The 16,234-nt window shown below is 60.5% G+C and overlaps 2 protein-coding genes across 2 annotated transcripts; both read left to right on the top strand.

Annotated features, from left to right (window-relative positions):
• Positions 1-4,225: 4,225 nt before the first annotated feature.
• On the top strand, positions 4,226-5,607 carry ADM2 (adrenomedullin 2). Its single transcript, XM_079936548.1, has 2 exons — positions 4,226-4,448; positions 5,025-5,607. Exons 1-2 carry the CDS (start codon positions 4,339-4,341, stop codon positions 5,341-5,343), a joined length of 429 nt encoding a protein of 142 aa, XP_079792674.1. The 5' UTR covers positions 4,226-4,338; the 3' UTR covers positions 5,344-5,607.
• A 2,868-nt stretch (positions 5,608-8,475) lies between these two features.
• Positions 8,476-10,842, top strand: MIOX (myo-inositol oxygenase; the record flags this gene model as incomplete). Its single annotated transcript, XM_079938143.1, is given in 11 exon segments — positions 8,476-8,566; positions 8,569-8,606; positions 9,026-9,106; positions 9,300-9,380; positions 9,458-9,620; positions 9,774-9,841; positions 9,970-10,079; positions 10,157-10,224; positions 10,312-10,361; positions 10,546-10,658; positions 10,734-10,842. Coding segments are annotated over 11 exon segments (972 nt in total).
• Positions 10,843-16,234: the final 5,392 nt, after the last annotated feature.

Genomic DNA, 16,234 nt, shown 5'->3' with positions numbered 1-16,234 from the left:
TGCGCGGCCTCGCTCCGCCCCCCCCCCCGCGGGCGGGGTCCGGAGCGAAGCTCCCTCATTGGACCAGCGGCGCGGGCTCGGTTCCCGGGGGCGGGATTCAGCCGCTCACCACCCTCAAGCGGTGACAGCGACGGCGGCTCGGGCGGGTCAGCGGCAGGCGCGGGCCGGGTCAGAGCGTGCCTCGCCGTTGCGGCTCCCACGCAGGGCGGAGAGGGGTCGGGCCCCGCCTCTGGGAGCTCTGTCTGGGGTCCGCGCGGCTCCCGGGGCTCTCTACCCCGGCGCTGTCAGTCTGCAGGAAGGCTGGAAGGCCCGGCCCTACCCACGGGTCTCCCAAACTGGGGCCCTAAGCCATCCCCTGGGGCTGCCAGCCTGGTGATAGGGGGGAGTACCCACCCAGGCCCTACCCTTGGGGTTCCCAGCCTGAAGAGGGCTCTGGCCCCACTTGGAAGCCCAGTCTAAGTGAGGTGAAACGCTTAACACATGTCCTTTTATTTTTTTAATTTCTATTTATTTATTCGTTCATTCATTCATTCATTTATTTATTTTTAACACATGTACTTTTTACAAGGCGCGCTGCACGTCCTGCTGTAAAGAGCTGCGTACTAGGCCGTGAGGCGCCGGGGCCCGGGTGCGCTGCTTGGGAGAAGGCTGCACCACTCAGGGTCCCTGACAGTGCCCACCACCCTCAGCGCGGGGGCCGGCCAGGGCCTCCCCCGCAGTGACACAGGGATGGGCAAGGGGGACACAGAGTCTAGAGCAGAACACGCTAGGAGAGGAGATGGGGTGGGGGGCGGGGCAGCCTCAGGGCTGCTCGCTGACAGGCTGGGAGGGGAAGGCAGGGTTGAACTTGTTTTGGGGTGACTTTGGCTGCTTCAAGAACCTACGAAGGAACAAACTGCTGGCGTTCCTCCTCCATCCCCTCGCAGGGGCCCGCCTGGAGAATGAGTGGAACACAACCCAGAGACAAGCGCCGAGGGGGAAGACCACCAGGCTCCCCTCCCTGCTTCTGGGCACATGCCCAGCCACAGCCTCCTCTGCTTCTGGACGGTACTGGGTAGATAGGCTGAGAACCCCTCCTTTTTGCCCCAGCTGTCTTGAGTTAGCTTTTGTCACTTACACCCAAAAAGGTCCTCACCACCACATTACCACACCACTGAGCTTGTGCACGGGCAGGCAGTGTCCCAGGGAAGCCCTCTGGCCTAGCACATGAGCCCAGGACTGGCTCTTCCACAGAGATGGTGGGGACCCTGCACTCCATTTTCTTCCACTCTCATGCCCTCCTTGCAAGGAGCCCATTCCTTGAGCACCTTAGGGTCAAGGGTAGGTTTGGGGTCACTTCTAGACCATGATAGCCCCACTCAAGTTCCTTGCTACCACACTGTCCATGTTACCCTCAGAGGCACTCGCTGCTGCCCGCTTCCTCTCAGTGTGGCTCCAGTCACCTGTCATCCTGCCAACATCGTTGCCCCCCCCCCCCCCCGGACAGTTTTCACTGTCCTCACCGGGCAAACCCCAGCCACGCACAGTCCTGCCCATCCGTCTCCTCGAGGCCTGCAGCGCCAGCTGGTGCAGAGTGGCCACAGTGACACCGCGGCCCCAGCTGTGGAGGCACTCTCGCCACTGCCCAGCCTGCTGACATCTGGTCAGCTCTGTTCTCTCTGCAGTCTCCTCTGACCCCCTTCCCGTGTCTCAGAAATGACCCCACTGCCCTCCTTCACAGAGAAAACAGACTTGCATCACCCCAAGTCTGCCCCCCTCACCCCCGCCTCCCCCTCCACAGCGACCACAGAGGCTCTGCCCCTCCTGCCCCCTCCCCGCCTCTGGCTGTTTGCTAGGTACCCGCATCCTCAATCTTTCCCTCTCTGTGGATTCTCGCCATCGGGATTAAACTCGGTCTCTCCCACCTTAAAACACTCAAGCAAAACCTCCCTAGATGCTGTCTGCCCAGCCAATTGCCACCCTCGCTTTTCCTGCTCCACGATGGTTTCTCTCTAAAGCATTCCTCCAGGGGAACCTCTGGTCTGCTTCTTGTGTGTTTCCATGGGTGAGCGGTGCTCTGAGTGGCTCCGCAGAAGCGGCTCCTCCACTGAGGATCAGTGGGGGAAGCCCATGGATTTCCCCTTGGGGGGCACGTGGACAGTTACAGAACACAAGTGCCACGAGCCGCTGTGCAGGGGCTGTGGGATCACAGGGGGTCTCTGATCCAGTCAAGAGGGATAGGGGTGAAATAAGCTCCCAGGCTGAAGCCTGAGGCCAGAGGACACCCTGCCCGTGGGCTGTCGGGGGAATGAGCCCCTAGGCCTGTGGTGGCAGCCAGTGTTCTGAGAGAAAGAGTGCAGTGGCCGAGGGCCTAAGAGACTGTGAATTTTTATCTATTTCTTCTTTATTGGTGGGGTGAGTGATACGGTCACATGTGTTTTGGAAAGACGGTACTGGCAGCACTGTGGAAGGCAGACTGAGGGAGGACGGGGGTGCTGGTGGGAGAAGCAGCAGCTGCAGAACCGGGTCCACTTGCCTGCCCCTTGGTCCCTTGCCTTGGGGTCCCTTGCCTGCCCCTCTTCCCACACCGGGTTCTGTCCTCTCTCTTCACTCTCTGTGGGTGATGGTCACCACACTCCTCACCTCTCAGAGCCTTGCCAGCTCCAAAACTACCCAGACTGTGTTCCAGGGCTGCCTTCTCTTCAGCCCCAGGCCCAGGACGCTGGAGGCCAGCAAGACATCCCTACCGGGATGTCCCCCAGGTAGCTAACCCCTCCCCCCACTCTCCCTGCATCAGCAAACAGATGGGTGGGCTGACCCTCCTCATCTGCCCCCCTGCTCTGCTCTGTTTCTCTGACCCATTCTCTCTGTCCCCACTGCACCCTTCCTGCCAGCCCTTCAGCACCCACCTCCCTGCTGAATTCCACTTTTCTAGTATAAATGTGATCACATCACCCACCCTCCTTCCAGCAAAAATAAATAAATAGAAACGGGAATACCTGCTGATGCTTCCCTTCCGCTCTTTCACATGGCAGGTGCTCACCACTTGTTGATTTATTCATCCAGCTAATGTTTGCTGAGCTCCCACGGTGTGTGCAGAAGGAGGGACGGAGAGTGACCAGGTCACTCATGATGACCCGCTAAGAGGGGGCAGGACCGGAGCAGGGAAGACAGAAGAGGAAACACAAGTGGATGCAGAGATGCTCAGATGACCAGAATGTGTGAGCGTGCGATGGGGTAATTGTCCCCTCCCAGAGAGACACAGGGATGAAGAACCCCGGCACCAAGTCCGTTATCGGTGGACAGGGCATCAGCTTTGTGGAGAGCAGTTTGGCTCCATCTGTCAACACAAACACGGGCTCACCTTCAGCCAGAATTCCCGTGTCTGCAGAAGGATCCTATGGAGACACATCCATGGGCTCATGAAGAAGGGTTCCTGCTCTTGGAAAGCTTGGAAATCACCTAACTGCTTCCCAATAAAGGATCAATTAAGTCACAGAACACCTACATTTTGGTGTAAGATCAACCATAAGAAAGAATGGCAGTCTCTATATTTATATATATTTTTACCTACGTATGCGTAGGTGTCTGTATATAGTGCACACACACAGGATGCAACCCCCCCTCAACAAAACGCACACAAGAGAAAGTCAAGAACGGGGCGCCCATCCGGACCTGGGAGAGGAACCCACTGGATGGCAGTGAGAGGTTCTCACTTCCTACTTATTTAAATTTCTTACAAAAACCAGTTAATACTTCAGTAATGGTGCGGGGTGGGGGGAGGGTAGAGTTTTTAGGAATAGAGCTGCTAGGACCTCTTAAGGAGGGGTCTCAAAATCGCCTCTGTCCAGGCCCCTGCCACTCATTGGCGCGGACATTTAGGAGGCGAGGCCCAGGGACCTAGAGGTGGTGGGCGGGACACAGCCCCGCCGATTGCACGCCGCAGCACCCAGTTCTTTACCCCTCCAGCCTCAGGGACAGTGTCCCCCACCAGAAGGTGGCGGAGGTGAGGCTGGCCTGCCGGGGTCTCTGGCCAGCCGCCCGCGCTCCCTACGGCCACCGCCCTCTCTCGGGAGCACCCCGCCCCGCCCCGCCCCGCCCCGCCCCGCCGGCGCGTCCGGCTCCGCCCCCCTGGAAGACTATTTAGCCCCGAGGCGCTGAGGCTCAGGCCCCAGCAGGGCCCCGACCGCCAGCTGACCGAGGAGGTTCACGCACCACTTCGTGTCGCTTTGTGTTGGAGACCCTCGCAGACCTACCGGCGCCAGCCCGCGCGCCCCGAGGTGCGGGCGGAAGCGGTGGCTCAGCCGAGGGCCGCCCCCAACACCTGCCCGGCTCACTGCCCCCTCCGGCCCCGCCCTCATGGTCCGGCTCTTGACGGTCACCCTCGGTTGCATCAGCTTCCTCTACCTGCAGCTCCCAGGCGCGCTGTCCCTCGGCCTGGCCCGGAGCCGGCCGCCCGCGCGACCCAGGTGAGCAGGTCTCAGACCACCCTGGCTGCCGGGGCAGGAAACCAGGGTGCTCGGGGGAGGCCTCCCTCCGACCCCGACCCCTCCCCAGTTCCTCTAGCCCCTGGTTGGGGAAACCCCCCACCTGCTGCTGGGGCCCACCCCCTAGATCAAGGGCCAGCCCCAGGCCCTAAGCAACCCACCAGCAGGGCAAGAGGTTCCTCTTTCTCTGCGTGTCCTCCGAAGGCATGCCCACTCCTCGACACTGGCAGAGCAGACCCCTCAAAAGGAAAGGTCAGCTGTGGGAGGGGAGGCTGGAGGGGCCTCAGGCCCGCCCACCTCCCCCCACCCCAAGGGAAGGGCTGAGAGGGAGTCACCTGAGTCCTGAGCTTAGTGGCCCACAGAGGCCAGGGCTGCCCCTTGCCCAGGGAGGAGCAGGTAAATGGGCTACTGAGTGGCTGAGGGCCAGGCCCTGAGCCCTGAGCTCAGTGGGCTTCCCCTGCCCGTGACCCCAGGCCTGTGTGGAAGGGAAAGTGGGTGGGTTTATGGGTCCCTGAAAGGCTGGCCCGCCGGGCTTACTTCCTCCATCTCCCTCTGCAGGGAGCCCCCAGCCCGGACTCCTTACAGTGGCTTGCAGTCCCGGCACCCTGCAGCCCGGCCTGTGGTCTGGAAGCTGCACCAGGCCCTCCAGCCCCAGAGGAGTGCCAGCCTGGCCCCTGCTATGGGTCAGCCTCTCCGGAATGGCCCCCGCCGACACTTGGGTCCCCGCAGGCCCCGAGCCCAGCTCCTGCGTGTGGGCTGTGTGCTGGGCACCTGCCAGGTGCAGAACCTCAGCCACCGCCTGTGGCAGCTTATCGGCTCAGCCGGCCCACACGACTCGGCCCCTGTGGACCCCAGCAGCCCGCACAGCTACGGCTGAGGCGCGGCAGGCCATACCCCTGCCTGTCCCAGCTGGGAGGCCGCGCCGTAATCCCAGAGCTGCAGCTGAGCCCCCAGCCCAGAACTAGCCCCGAAGCTCCTGCAAAGAGCAGTCACTGGAACAGCGGTGCAGGCCCCTGAGGACACCCCCGCCCCACCCTCCCCCCACCAGGTTCTGCAGCAGCCAACCTCGAATGACTGTGGACACAGAAGCCAGTGCACGTGTGTGGACCCAGCAGATCCTGAACACCCAGGGGCTCTGCCCCTGGGGAGTGTAACACTTGGAGGCGGTTGGCAGCATTAGAGGACAGGGTCTGCCCAAGGACGTAGGGCAGATGCCAGGGACCTGAACACCCTGGGCCACCTCTGGGCAAGCAGGAGAGAGGAGGGGCCCAGAGGTGGCCCAGCATGGCCTCTTCCCTGCTGGTCCTGACATGGTAGGGTTAAGGCTGGACTGCCCTGTTCCAGCTGGACCCAAGGTCACGATGCAGACTCCCTGCCTGGGTGCCCTGAGGGTAGCTGGGGAAAGGGTGCAGGGGTTCTGGGGCAGAGCAGGGCAGAACACCCTTCCCACTCCCTAGGGCAGGGTGGGAGTGGGGCGGGGCAAATCTCCCAGCCCAAATCTCTCAGTTAAGGTGGAAGCACCACCACCTCAAGGTGGGTAGGGGATGGCCGAACAGGGGTTGGGGCCCCGCGGGCCACAGGGGCTCCCTGAGCCCCATCCTGCCCGGCGTGGGGACAACAGGAGGCTGGAGCAGGCTTGCCAGGAGCCTGGGGGAGGGGACTGGCCTCAAATTATCTGAAGAACAAGTCCACAGCCAGGGGGCGGAGTTCTTGGTGTGTGTCTGCCCCCACCCCCCACCCGCCACGGGGGAGGGGGAGGGGCTTTAAGTGCTGTGACACCAGAGCCTTTTGCTAGTCCTGTAGTACTGGCGCCCAATGCCTCACGGGTCCAGAAATGTGGTTTCCGTTATTTAACAAATGTTCATACAGCACTTAATTTGTCGATGTTTGCCATGTCACCCTCTCAGCCACCCTGTGAAGAGAGCATGCCTTTATCCCAGCTCTGCAGCCAGACATCAGGGAGGCGCCTGCGGTCCCTGCAGTGCCCACCCACAGAGCCCATACCCTGGGTCGCTGGCAGGCCTGCCCCTCAGACCCCCGGGGGCCCCCTAAGGGCGGGAGGCTCCTGGACGCGCCATCTGGCCTCCCACCCTTGCGCTTGCTCTTCCAGCTCAGGGCTCCCCTTCCTTCCACCAGGCCCCGTGGGAATAGTTCAGGCTGGGGAGATGAACTGAGGACAGCAGGGGCCCCGGGGGAGGAGCCGAGAGCGCCCAGGCCCTGAGCCCAGGGGAGGCGTGGATGTTGGGGGGAGGCTGGAACAGGTGTGTGCGTGGGGGCTGGATGGGCGGCAGGCTGGGCCTCAGAGCTGGGAGCCTGTGGCCACCGAGGGGTGTAGGGCAGGCAGGGAGGGTGGGCTATGGCACAGGGCCAGGGGGACTGGGGGGCAAGGAAGAGGAGGGCTCCGGGAGGGCCGAGTCAGGGAGAGTCAGGAGCTCAGCTCGGCCCAGATCCTCCCTGGCCTCGGCCCTGGGGTAAAGTCCCTTGCGGTCTGGTTCTCCACGCGGGATGCTCCCCCTGCCAGAACACCACCCCACACTGCACCCTCCTTGTGGCAACGCAGACTGCCAGGAGGCCCCCAGGATTGCACCACCTGGTGCCCTTGCCCAGGTGCTGCCTGAGCCTTGGGCTGTTTTTCCTTAGGGTCGCCCGCCATGGTCACAGCATCGCACTGTGGTCCACATGGCCCCTGAGCTCCAGACCGTGTCCTGGCTGCCTATCTGACACCCCACTTGGAGGCCTGGTGGCAGCCCCCCAGCTCCCCCACCCGCTGCCCCTCTCCTGCCTCATCTGGATCCACCGGCCGGCCCTTTGTCCCTTCTCTTGGTCCAAGCCACCACCTGCTTTGGGGTCATGGTTCCAGCCCCCACCCCACCTCCCCAGGCCCCTCTCCATCCTTGCAAGCCACCACCTGCTTTGGGGTCATGGTTCCAGCCCGCATCCCACCTCCCCAGGCCCCTCTCCATCCTTGCAGCCAGTATTTTCTGAGCACTTGTGGAAACAGCGAATAAACCCTGTCCCCCGCCCCCAGGGACCGAGATTCCAGCGGGAGGAGGCAGAGGAAACCAACCTCAAAAGTGCGTGAGGGATGCACGTGCACCTGGGAAGCTGGAGGCGCTATGGGCTCACACGGGCCGAAATCACTTTGCCGTTTTAAGTGGGGCCTGGGTGATTCTCAGCGTGGGCAGGAGGCGCCTCGCGGAGTGCCCAGCACCTCGCCCACTGCCCTCTCCCGTCCCACTCACCCTGACGGCGCTCGGTGCCCGTCCTTCGCCAGAGCGCCGGCCTCTTTCCAGTGACGGGACCGTCAGCTCCAGGTGGTGCGGTCCCTGCTGTGTCCTCACTGCCTAACTCAGCCCGCACATGACCAGCGCTGTGAATTCATCTCTGCCCTGACTCGAGATGGAGCCCCTCGCCCCAAGAGCCTGACAAAGACCCCCTGGACCAAACGTGAGCCCAAGGCTCCAGCCTCGCCCAGTATTAGCAAGAATCACACCCTTGACAGAATCCTGGAGTTTAGCAAGAGCGCCCCCACCCTTGATGTCTCTCCTCTGGCTATCTTCCCTCCTGACCCCTGCCCACCCAGCCCACCCCAGGCCCCCTCCCTGCCTGGTGGCTGTAAATCCCCAGCTGACTGTGCTGGGGATTTACTCTGTGTTCAGAGTGGAGCCCGACCTCTCCCTTCTAGGAAAACGTGAATAAAGTCTTCTATCCCATTTTAACAAGTGTCAAAATGACTCTCTGAAATAAGCCCTGCCCCGCCCCGCCCCAAATCCCAGGTGCCTGGGGATGGTAGGGTGTTGGGAGGGGCCTACCGCCCGGGGCATGGAGGTGTTTAAAGCTTGGGAAGCAGGAGTGGGAGTCTGGCTACAGAGCAGCCTCGACCCCCCAGGCAGGTCAGTTGCTCCAGGGACGCTGAGGTTGGCTGGCGGTGGGGGGGGTGGGGGGGACCGGGCCGCTGGGGCTGCTTCTGTGCTGACACATTAACTCTCAGAGGCCAGGAGGAGGGTGGATGGTCACTCATTACCGAGGGCCAAGGCCAAGGGGCTGGGTGGTGTCCGGTCACTTATGTAACCTGTGGGCATATATACGGGCACCCGGGCCTGTGGAGCTCTGCCCCCTCTCAGGATGAAGGTGGCTGTGGTGAGTACCCCGGACCCCGCACGGGCTGCTCCCCCGGGGAAGAGGCAGCAGCACCTCTCCCAGCGGGTTTGTGCCGCCCGCTCATCTGGGTCAAAGGTCTCCCTCCTTCCTGTCGTGGTCTAGCTGGGGCAAGGGTCGTCGGCCCAACCCCTGGGCTCCCTGCGGACCCAGGTCTTGAGAAGGAGATGCCGGGTAGGGGTGCTGCCAGAGCCGTGCATCACCGGGGAAGCAGGCATCCTCGGCAGCCACCCTGCAGATAAGGACACCAGGAGCCTGGAGCACCCACGCGCCTGTGCTGGGAGGGGCTGTGCCCTGGGGCGCCCACTGCGCCTGACAGCCTCGTACCCCCTTGGGGATGTCCTCCCTCCCTCACGGGGCTGGCATTGTGGTGAAATGGGTTCACTCCCCCACCCAACCAGGACCCAGACCCTTCCCTGGTCTACCGGCCTGATACGGGGCCAGAGGCGGCCAAAGACAGGGGCAGCTTCCGAAACTACGTGGTGAGCACCTGCGGCCGCCCCTAACTGCGCCCCTGGGAAGGGCAGCACCTGTCCCCTTGCACAGCTCCAGGGGCCACCCTGGGGATACCCCGTTCACGTCTCGCGGGGCCAGGCCTGGGATTGGGAGGCAGTGGCCCCCTGGGTGTGACGGGCAGGGGTTGGCGAGCCGCCTGGCTGACCTTCTGCCTTGCAGTCCGGCCCTCTCCTGGACCGTGTCTTCACCACCTACAAGCTTATGCACACGTGGCAGACCGTGGACTTCGTCAGGAGGAAGGTAGCTGGAAGACTCCCAACCCGAACCCCCCGAGGGCCGACGCTGGGGCTACGCTGACCTCTCCCTTACTGGCCCAGCATGCCCAGTTTGGGAGCTTCTCCTATAAGAGAATGACTGTCATGGAGGCTGTGGACATGCTGGATGCGCTGGTGGACGAGTCGGACCCCGACGTGGACTTCCCCAACTCCTTCCACGCCTTCCAGACGGCCGAGGGCATCCGGAAGGCCCATCCCGACAAGGGTGTGCTCCCCACCCGCCCCGGCTGGTGGTGGGGGAGGGTGGAGGTCCGGCCCTCTCCCAGCAGGCCCTGCCCCCCACCCCAGCCCCAAGGCTGTCCCTCTGCCCTGGCCCCTGCACCCCCTCTAGCCTACCCTGCCCCTCTCTCTCCCCCAGACTGGTTCCACCTCGCCGGGCTCCTGCATGACCTGGGGAAGGTCCTGGCTCTGGCAGGGGAGCCCCAGGTGAGGAGAGGGGTGGAGGGGGTGGGCAGGGCGGGGCCCAGGGCAGCCTCGGCTCTGGGCTCTGCTCTGGACACCTACTTGGTGAGCAGGCCAGTCAGGCCCACCCACCGTTGCCTGTCCCTCCCCAGTGGGCAGTCGTTGGAGACACCTTCCCAGTTGGCTGCCGTCCCCAAAGCTCTGTGCTTTTCTGGGACTCTACCTTCCAGGACAACCCTGACCTCCAGGACCCTCTGTACAGGTATGCTTCCCTCGCCATTGGCCCTCCCCTCTGCAGGGTGTTTCTGAGCCCCCCTCACCCTCTGTCTCTCCCTGCAGCACAGAGCTTGGCATGTACCAGCCCCACTGTGGGCTCGAGAACGTCCTCATGTCCTGGGGCCATGACGGTGAGGCCAGTTAGAGACAGCAACAGTGGGGACTGCGGTGGGGGCCACGCCTCTGGGTGCCTGGTGGTGACACCCTCTCTCCCCCAGAGTACATGTACCAGATGATGAAGTTCAACAAATTCTCCCTCCCACCGGAGGTAGGTGTGGGGGAGGAGCCAAACCAAGAACCCCGCCCAGCCTAGCCCAGTCCAGCCCAGCCTGGCCCAGCCTAGTCCAGTTCACCCCAGTCCAGCCCAGCCCGGCCCAGCCTAGTCCAGGTCACCCCAGCGCAGCCCAGCCCAGCCCCGCCTGGAGCGTGGGGTGCGGCTCCTCCTGCCCCAGGCCTTCTACATCGTCCGGTTCCACTCCTTCTACCCGTGGCATACGGGCGGCGACTACCAGCAGCTGTGCGACGAGCAGGACTTGGCCATGCTGCCCTGGGTGCAGGAGTTCAAGTATGCTCGGGCCCGTGGGGGGGGGCGGGGGAGGGGGCCCGGGGCTTCATGACGCACTGTCCCTCTGCGCTGCAGCAAGTTCGATCTCTACACCAAGAGCTCTGACCTGCCAGATGTGGACAAGCTGCGGCCCTACTACCAGGGGCTCATTGACAAGTACTGCCCCGGTGTCCTCCACTGGTGACCGGCCTGCCCACCCTGCCCACACCCAGCTGGGTGCCCTGGGGTGACAGCCACTGTCAGGCACAGTGACGACCCACCCTGGCCTTTCTAGGGGACCCCACATACCCACCTGCATTCCCTGCCCCGTTGGCCCCTCTCCCCGGTTGCAATAAAGACTTTGAAGCAGCTCGTGAGTCTGACCCTCAAACCCTCACTGAGACCGAGGCGTGTCGTGGCAGGGCAGTCACTTGGGGGGGCGGGGGCGGGACAGGCAAGTCCGCGATCTCGTGGACACGCGTGCCCGGCCATTTCTGCCGCCATAAGCGTCTTGCTCGTCCTCCAGCTCTGGCGTCAGAACCTGGGGTCCCCCTGCCCACCTCCACATTCTGAAAACAGCCACTGAGTCCTCTGGGCTCAGTCCCCTTAAAGATGACAATACAAAATACCTGATAGCTAGAAGAACGCACTACAGGAAACATCATGATAAATGCTCAGGTTAACTGCCATGAACACGACCCACGAAAACACGCCAAGAAACCCTCCGTGGGCCCCAGGGTGCAGCCCTCACCTTGGCCGACAATCACCTTCTTTTCCTTGTGGTTTCGTCCCCCAAGTGTGCACCCCTCATGCTGCAGTTCAGCGTCAGCCTTCCCTCTACTAGCGGTTTATTCCTTTGAAGAAAGTGGCTCATGTGTCTAGGGACTTCCTGTTGGGATTTGCTGGTTGCGTCCCCATGGTATCTATCAGTATACTTTCCTCGGTCTTTCTTGCTAACTGGTAAATAAATTTAGAGGCTTAGTCAGATTCAGGTTTGACTTGTTGAGGGCAGGGGTGCCCTAGAGGCGGGGGCTGTGCTTTATCAGGAAGCCCCGCTGTTTCCCGTGTTGTCAGAAGCTGCTGTGCGGCAGTTCAGGTCTAAGAACACCCTCCACCGGATAGAGTGAGAACAGCAAGGCTCCAGTTCCATCCTCACTCACCTGGTAGAGCCCGCAGTGAAGAGCAGCTCCCCTGGTGCTGTCTGGTTCCTGTTTATGGAGGAAAGGGAAGTAAATGCTCCTGTCTCTCTCTTAATTTACCGTCTGCAAGAGCTGCTTCCCTAGCATCCTTCAAACATGATCAAGTTGTCTGTTTTTGAGTCAAGAACGCGTAGATTTCAGCATATTTGCGCCTCAGTGAGTTATTCTTACTGGTGCTCAGACAGGGTTGGGGAGGGTCTTTCCTGTGGGCCCCTGGCTGCTTCTGACCATCGCAAGGGTCTCTGGGATGTCTTGCCGCGTCTGGTGTAACAAGACGCCCGACTGTTTCCTGTGTCTGCTGTAACAAATTATCACAAGCTTGGTGACTTAAAACAACAGAAGTTTATTCTCTCAAGTGCTGGAAGGAAGCCAGAAGCCTGAGATCAATGTGTCAGCAGTGCCCCCGCCGGAGGCTCCGGGAAGATCCAGCCTCAGGTGACACCAGCGCACCCTGGCTGGTGGATGGCTGTCTCTTCTCTGTCTTCACGCAGCTCCGTTTCGGTGTGTCTGTCTCCCTCTGCCCCTCTTATAAAGACACCTGTGATGGTATTTAGTGCCCACCCAGACTATCCAGGATGACCTCCTCATCTCAACGTCCATAATTATATCTGCAAGATGCTTTTTCCAAGTAAGGTTACACTCACAAGTTCCAGGGATCGGATGTGGACATCTTTGGGGGCCATTTTCCAGTTTACCACAGAGGCTGCCCTAGACGTAGAATTGGCCCTTTCTCCAAGGAGCCTTGATTTTGCTGAGTGGGAGGTGGTATTACAAATCCACGTGCTGGGGCTGAAGACCCAGTCACTTCTTGAATGTCCACTGGTTGTAGCCACGAAAGGTGGCACTGCCCGCTGCCCCCCCTGCCTTGTCCAGGCTGCTGCACGGTCAGACCCTCCCGTTCCGCTCAAACCCCACCCAGGCCCTCCCTGTGTACCCCAGCCCCTCTGTGCGCTGGTGTCAGGAGAGGACGGGCTCGAGTGCGTCAAGAGGCTTTGCCCAAGCTCTCCTCCACTCGCTGTGCTTCCTTCTGGAGAATTCCTGCCTGCCCTGGGCTCCCTCGCACCGTCCCTGGGCAGCCTTCCCAGCCGCAGCCCCCTCTCAGCCTTTGAGCTCAGGCAGGGCAGGTGCAGGATGCCAAGGGGGTCCCTCCCTAGAGTTGCTTGTGGGGTGCAGGGGGCTCTGAGCCTAGACTGGGTGTGGGCAACGGGGCCTCTCAGCCTTCCTGGGAGCAGGGAAGAGGCTGGGGTGGGGAAGAGAAGCATGAGCCCCAGAGCTGGGCAGGGGGATGTTGGACAGATGCCCCTCTGGGACCTGAAACCCCCCGGGGGAGCCTCCTCAGTGCAGAGCAGGAGTGGCCACCTTTGCCCCTGCTCCTGGGTCCCCAGGCCTCTCTGTGGCCCTGCAGACCCTAACCTGGCCATCTCCAAAAAGGCCCCAGCGTGGGGGAAGGGCAGCGGGGGCCAGGGCTCCCGTATGTCTGTCTACCAGGGCCCCGCTGGGAGCCTCAGGGCACTGGGGCAGCTGAGGAGCCCGCAGAGAGGAGGAGGGGCTTGGCCTTCCCTCCAGCCTGCTCTGCTTTCTGTCACCGGACCGCTGCCTCACTGCACCCGCCCCTCCTGCAGCCCGCCGACTCCCACGGCCTGGGTCAGGCCTTCCAGCACCCTTCTAACTAGCCACGTAGCGGCTGATTATGGCCTTGTTACTCTGGCCAGGCCGAGGGGACTGTGACCATAGAGGAAGGTGGCTGCTTCCAAGGGCACTGATGGCCTAAGAAAATACAACAGTAAGTTCAAACCCCTACACTTCAGGCTCAAGCCTGGACTGAAAGAGAAACAGTCTGTGGCTATACCCAGACCGCAGCCCTTAGGGCTTGGCAGGCAGCTGCCTGGCGGCCCCCGAAACTCTAGGCTGTCAGGGGCCTGTGAGGTCACTGCTATTTTCACCCAGAGACGTCATTGCCTTTTCACTGAGCCCACATTCCCATGGTGACAGAATGTCACAATGGGGGCAACGGTCGTGGCCCTGTCCGTCTAGTCCTCACTCTTGCAGCTTAAAAAAAGGTAAGTTTTACTTAAGAATATCTTTTTTTATCTTTTGGGCGGCGCCATGTGGCTTGCGGGATCTTAGTTCCCCAACCAGGGATTGAACCCAGGCCCTCGGCAGTGAAAATGCTGAGTCCTAACCACTGGACGGCCAGGGAATTCCCAAGAATGTCTTTGATGAAGTAGTAAAAGCTATTGATACTGTTAAGTCTCCCCCTTGAGTGCAGCTCTTTTTTAAGCTGGGGGGGGACAGGAAGTTCTGTGCGGGCAACAGCAGGACGGCTGCCTAGGGAGAGCGGGTGTGGCCCCAGCTGCCAGCTCAGCGGGTCAGTCTTACTCGGGAGAACAACTGACAAACACACCCGAGTTACTCAGCCTTGGGGATTTGGTGATCATTTCCTCAAAAATGGACAAACTGAGGGCTTCCCTGGTGGCGCAGTGGTTAAGAATCCACCTGCCAACGCGGGGGACATGGGTTCGAGCCCTGGTCCGGGAAGATCCCACATGCTGTGGAGCAACTAAGCCCGTGAGCCACAACTACTGAAGCCCGCGTGCCGCACTGAAGAGTAGCCCCCGCTTGCTGCAACTAGAGAAAGCCCCCGCGCAACAATGAAGACCCAACACAGCCAAAAATAAATAAGTAAATAAATTTATTGTTTAAAAAAATGGACAAAGGAAAACGATGACAGCATTTATTGCCAATGATAACATTTAGCTTTCAAGAAACAATTGGGATTTGGGAAAACTTGTGTCCACCACCGTGAACTTGACAGCTTCCTCATACTTAAAGATTTGTCTGATAAGGTGGATGGTGAAATTAATGAGTGTGATTTTTTTAGACTGTACGATGGAATGTGTCAACATCTGGAAGATTTGCATAACTCACTGAGCCAAGATTTTCCAAATGACCAATATGTGACCCACCAAAATCACACCTGAGTAAAAATATCCATTCAGAGTGCAAGAGGCACACATGGATTTTCACGTGGGAGAGGACAGAAAGCTCACTGGTAAGGTTTCAGATTCCAAACTGCAATAACCCCCAAGAAACTACCACTCGCACCCCACGACCCCAAATCAGCGGTCTGATGGAATGGTGAGCCCCCAGTCGAAGCCCTAGCCATGGTGCCAGCTTGGAGACGGCGCCGCTGGGAGTCGGGCTGTGGAAAATGCCCTGTGTCTGGGAGCCATCTGGTGCACGTGGCTCTCACTCCTGCACCCGCGACACCTGGAGAAGCGCTGATGCCTGCCCCAGTGACCGGGTGATGCTGCATGTGGAATGCACTTCTCAAGGAAGCAGTGCTTCCTCCCACAGACAGCCCTCTGAGCTGGGCAAGGCCAGCCACGTGGCCCTTCTGAGCACCTCGGCAGCAGAATGAGCAGAAGGCTGAGGGGCGTGACCAGGGCTGACCTCCACTGGGAAAGGGCTGCTGGTGCAGGGCTGAGAGGCCAGGAGGACTGGGAACAAGCTCCTGGAGACCCATAGAGGTGCAGTGCTGAGTCCAGCAGCCAGCTTGGTGGAAGACAGCAGCGCCCTCTGCAGACGGGCCCGAGGGCTCAGCTGCCTCAAGACGGTGGGCGTGGAGGCCCGACCAGCCCTGCCTCGTGATTGTTGCAGGGCCAAGCACAAGCCGTATTTTTTCCTTGCTGTCCTTCAAACATCTTCTGGAGGCTACCTTCACCGTTCAATGAGATGTGAGATGTAGAATTTCGAGATGCGACTGTACTGAGCTCATGGGTGGGTGTCCAGCTGGAGCCTGGAAGTGATGTGGGTGCCTCCCCACCTGGCATGAGCGAGGGGTTTCGAGTGAGATGTAGAGTGGCTGCCTTGCGTTAGTGGAACGTTGTGTGGGTGTGGGGAGGGAGTGTGAATCAGAAAGATGGACTCATCAGGGGCCTGGGTACCCAAGCGGGTGGGTGTCGGAACTCTTCCTGTGGACAGAGGCTCTGCCTTTCCACGAGTCTGGGTGGGAGGCTGGGCTGCACTTCCTCTCCCACCTTTCCTTTTGGAAGCCAAGAAGGGGAGAAACTTGGTGCTCGCCCAGGAGCCATGGGGCCCACATCCCAGCCCCACTGGACTCCGGAGTCAGCCCTGGGACCCGGCACTGTGTGTCCTCACCAGGCCAGGCTATGGTAAGGTTTTGCCTCTGGTCAATCTCAGTAAGTTTACTCTTGGTAAAGGGAAGTTCACGTGAATTACTGGCTCATTGCATTTGTATGTTTATTCATTTATGGGGTTTCTTTGAAGCTTGGGAAGATTGTGTTGCGTCAGATGACTGAACAGTTAGAAAATAAATTAAATTTATAAAGCACTTAGAATATTTTAGGCATTTAAAATTTATAAATGGAACCCTTC

Source organism: Stenella coeruleoalba (genome assembly GCF_951394435.1).
Source record: "Stenella coeruleoalba genome assembly, chromosome: 11".
Lineage (NCBI taxonomy): Eukaryota > Metazoa > Chordata > Mammalia > Artiodactyla > Delphinidae > Stenella > Stenella coeruleoalba.
This window is presented reverse-complemented; position numbering and strand designations above follow the sequence as displayed.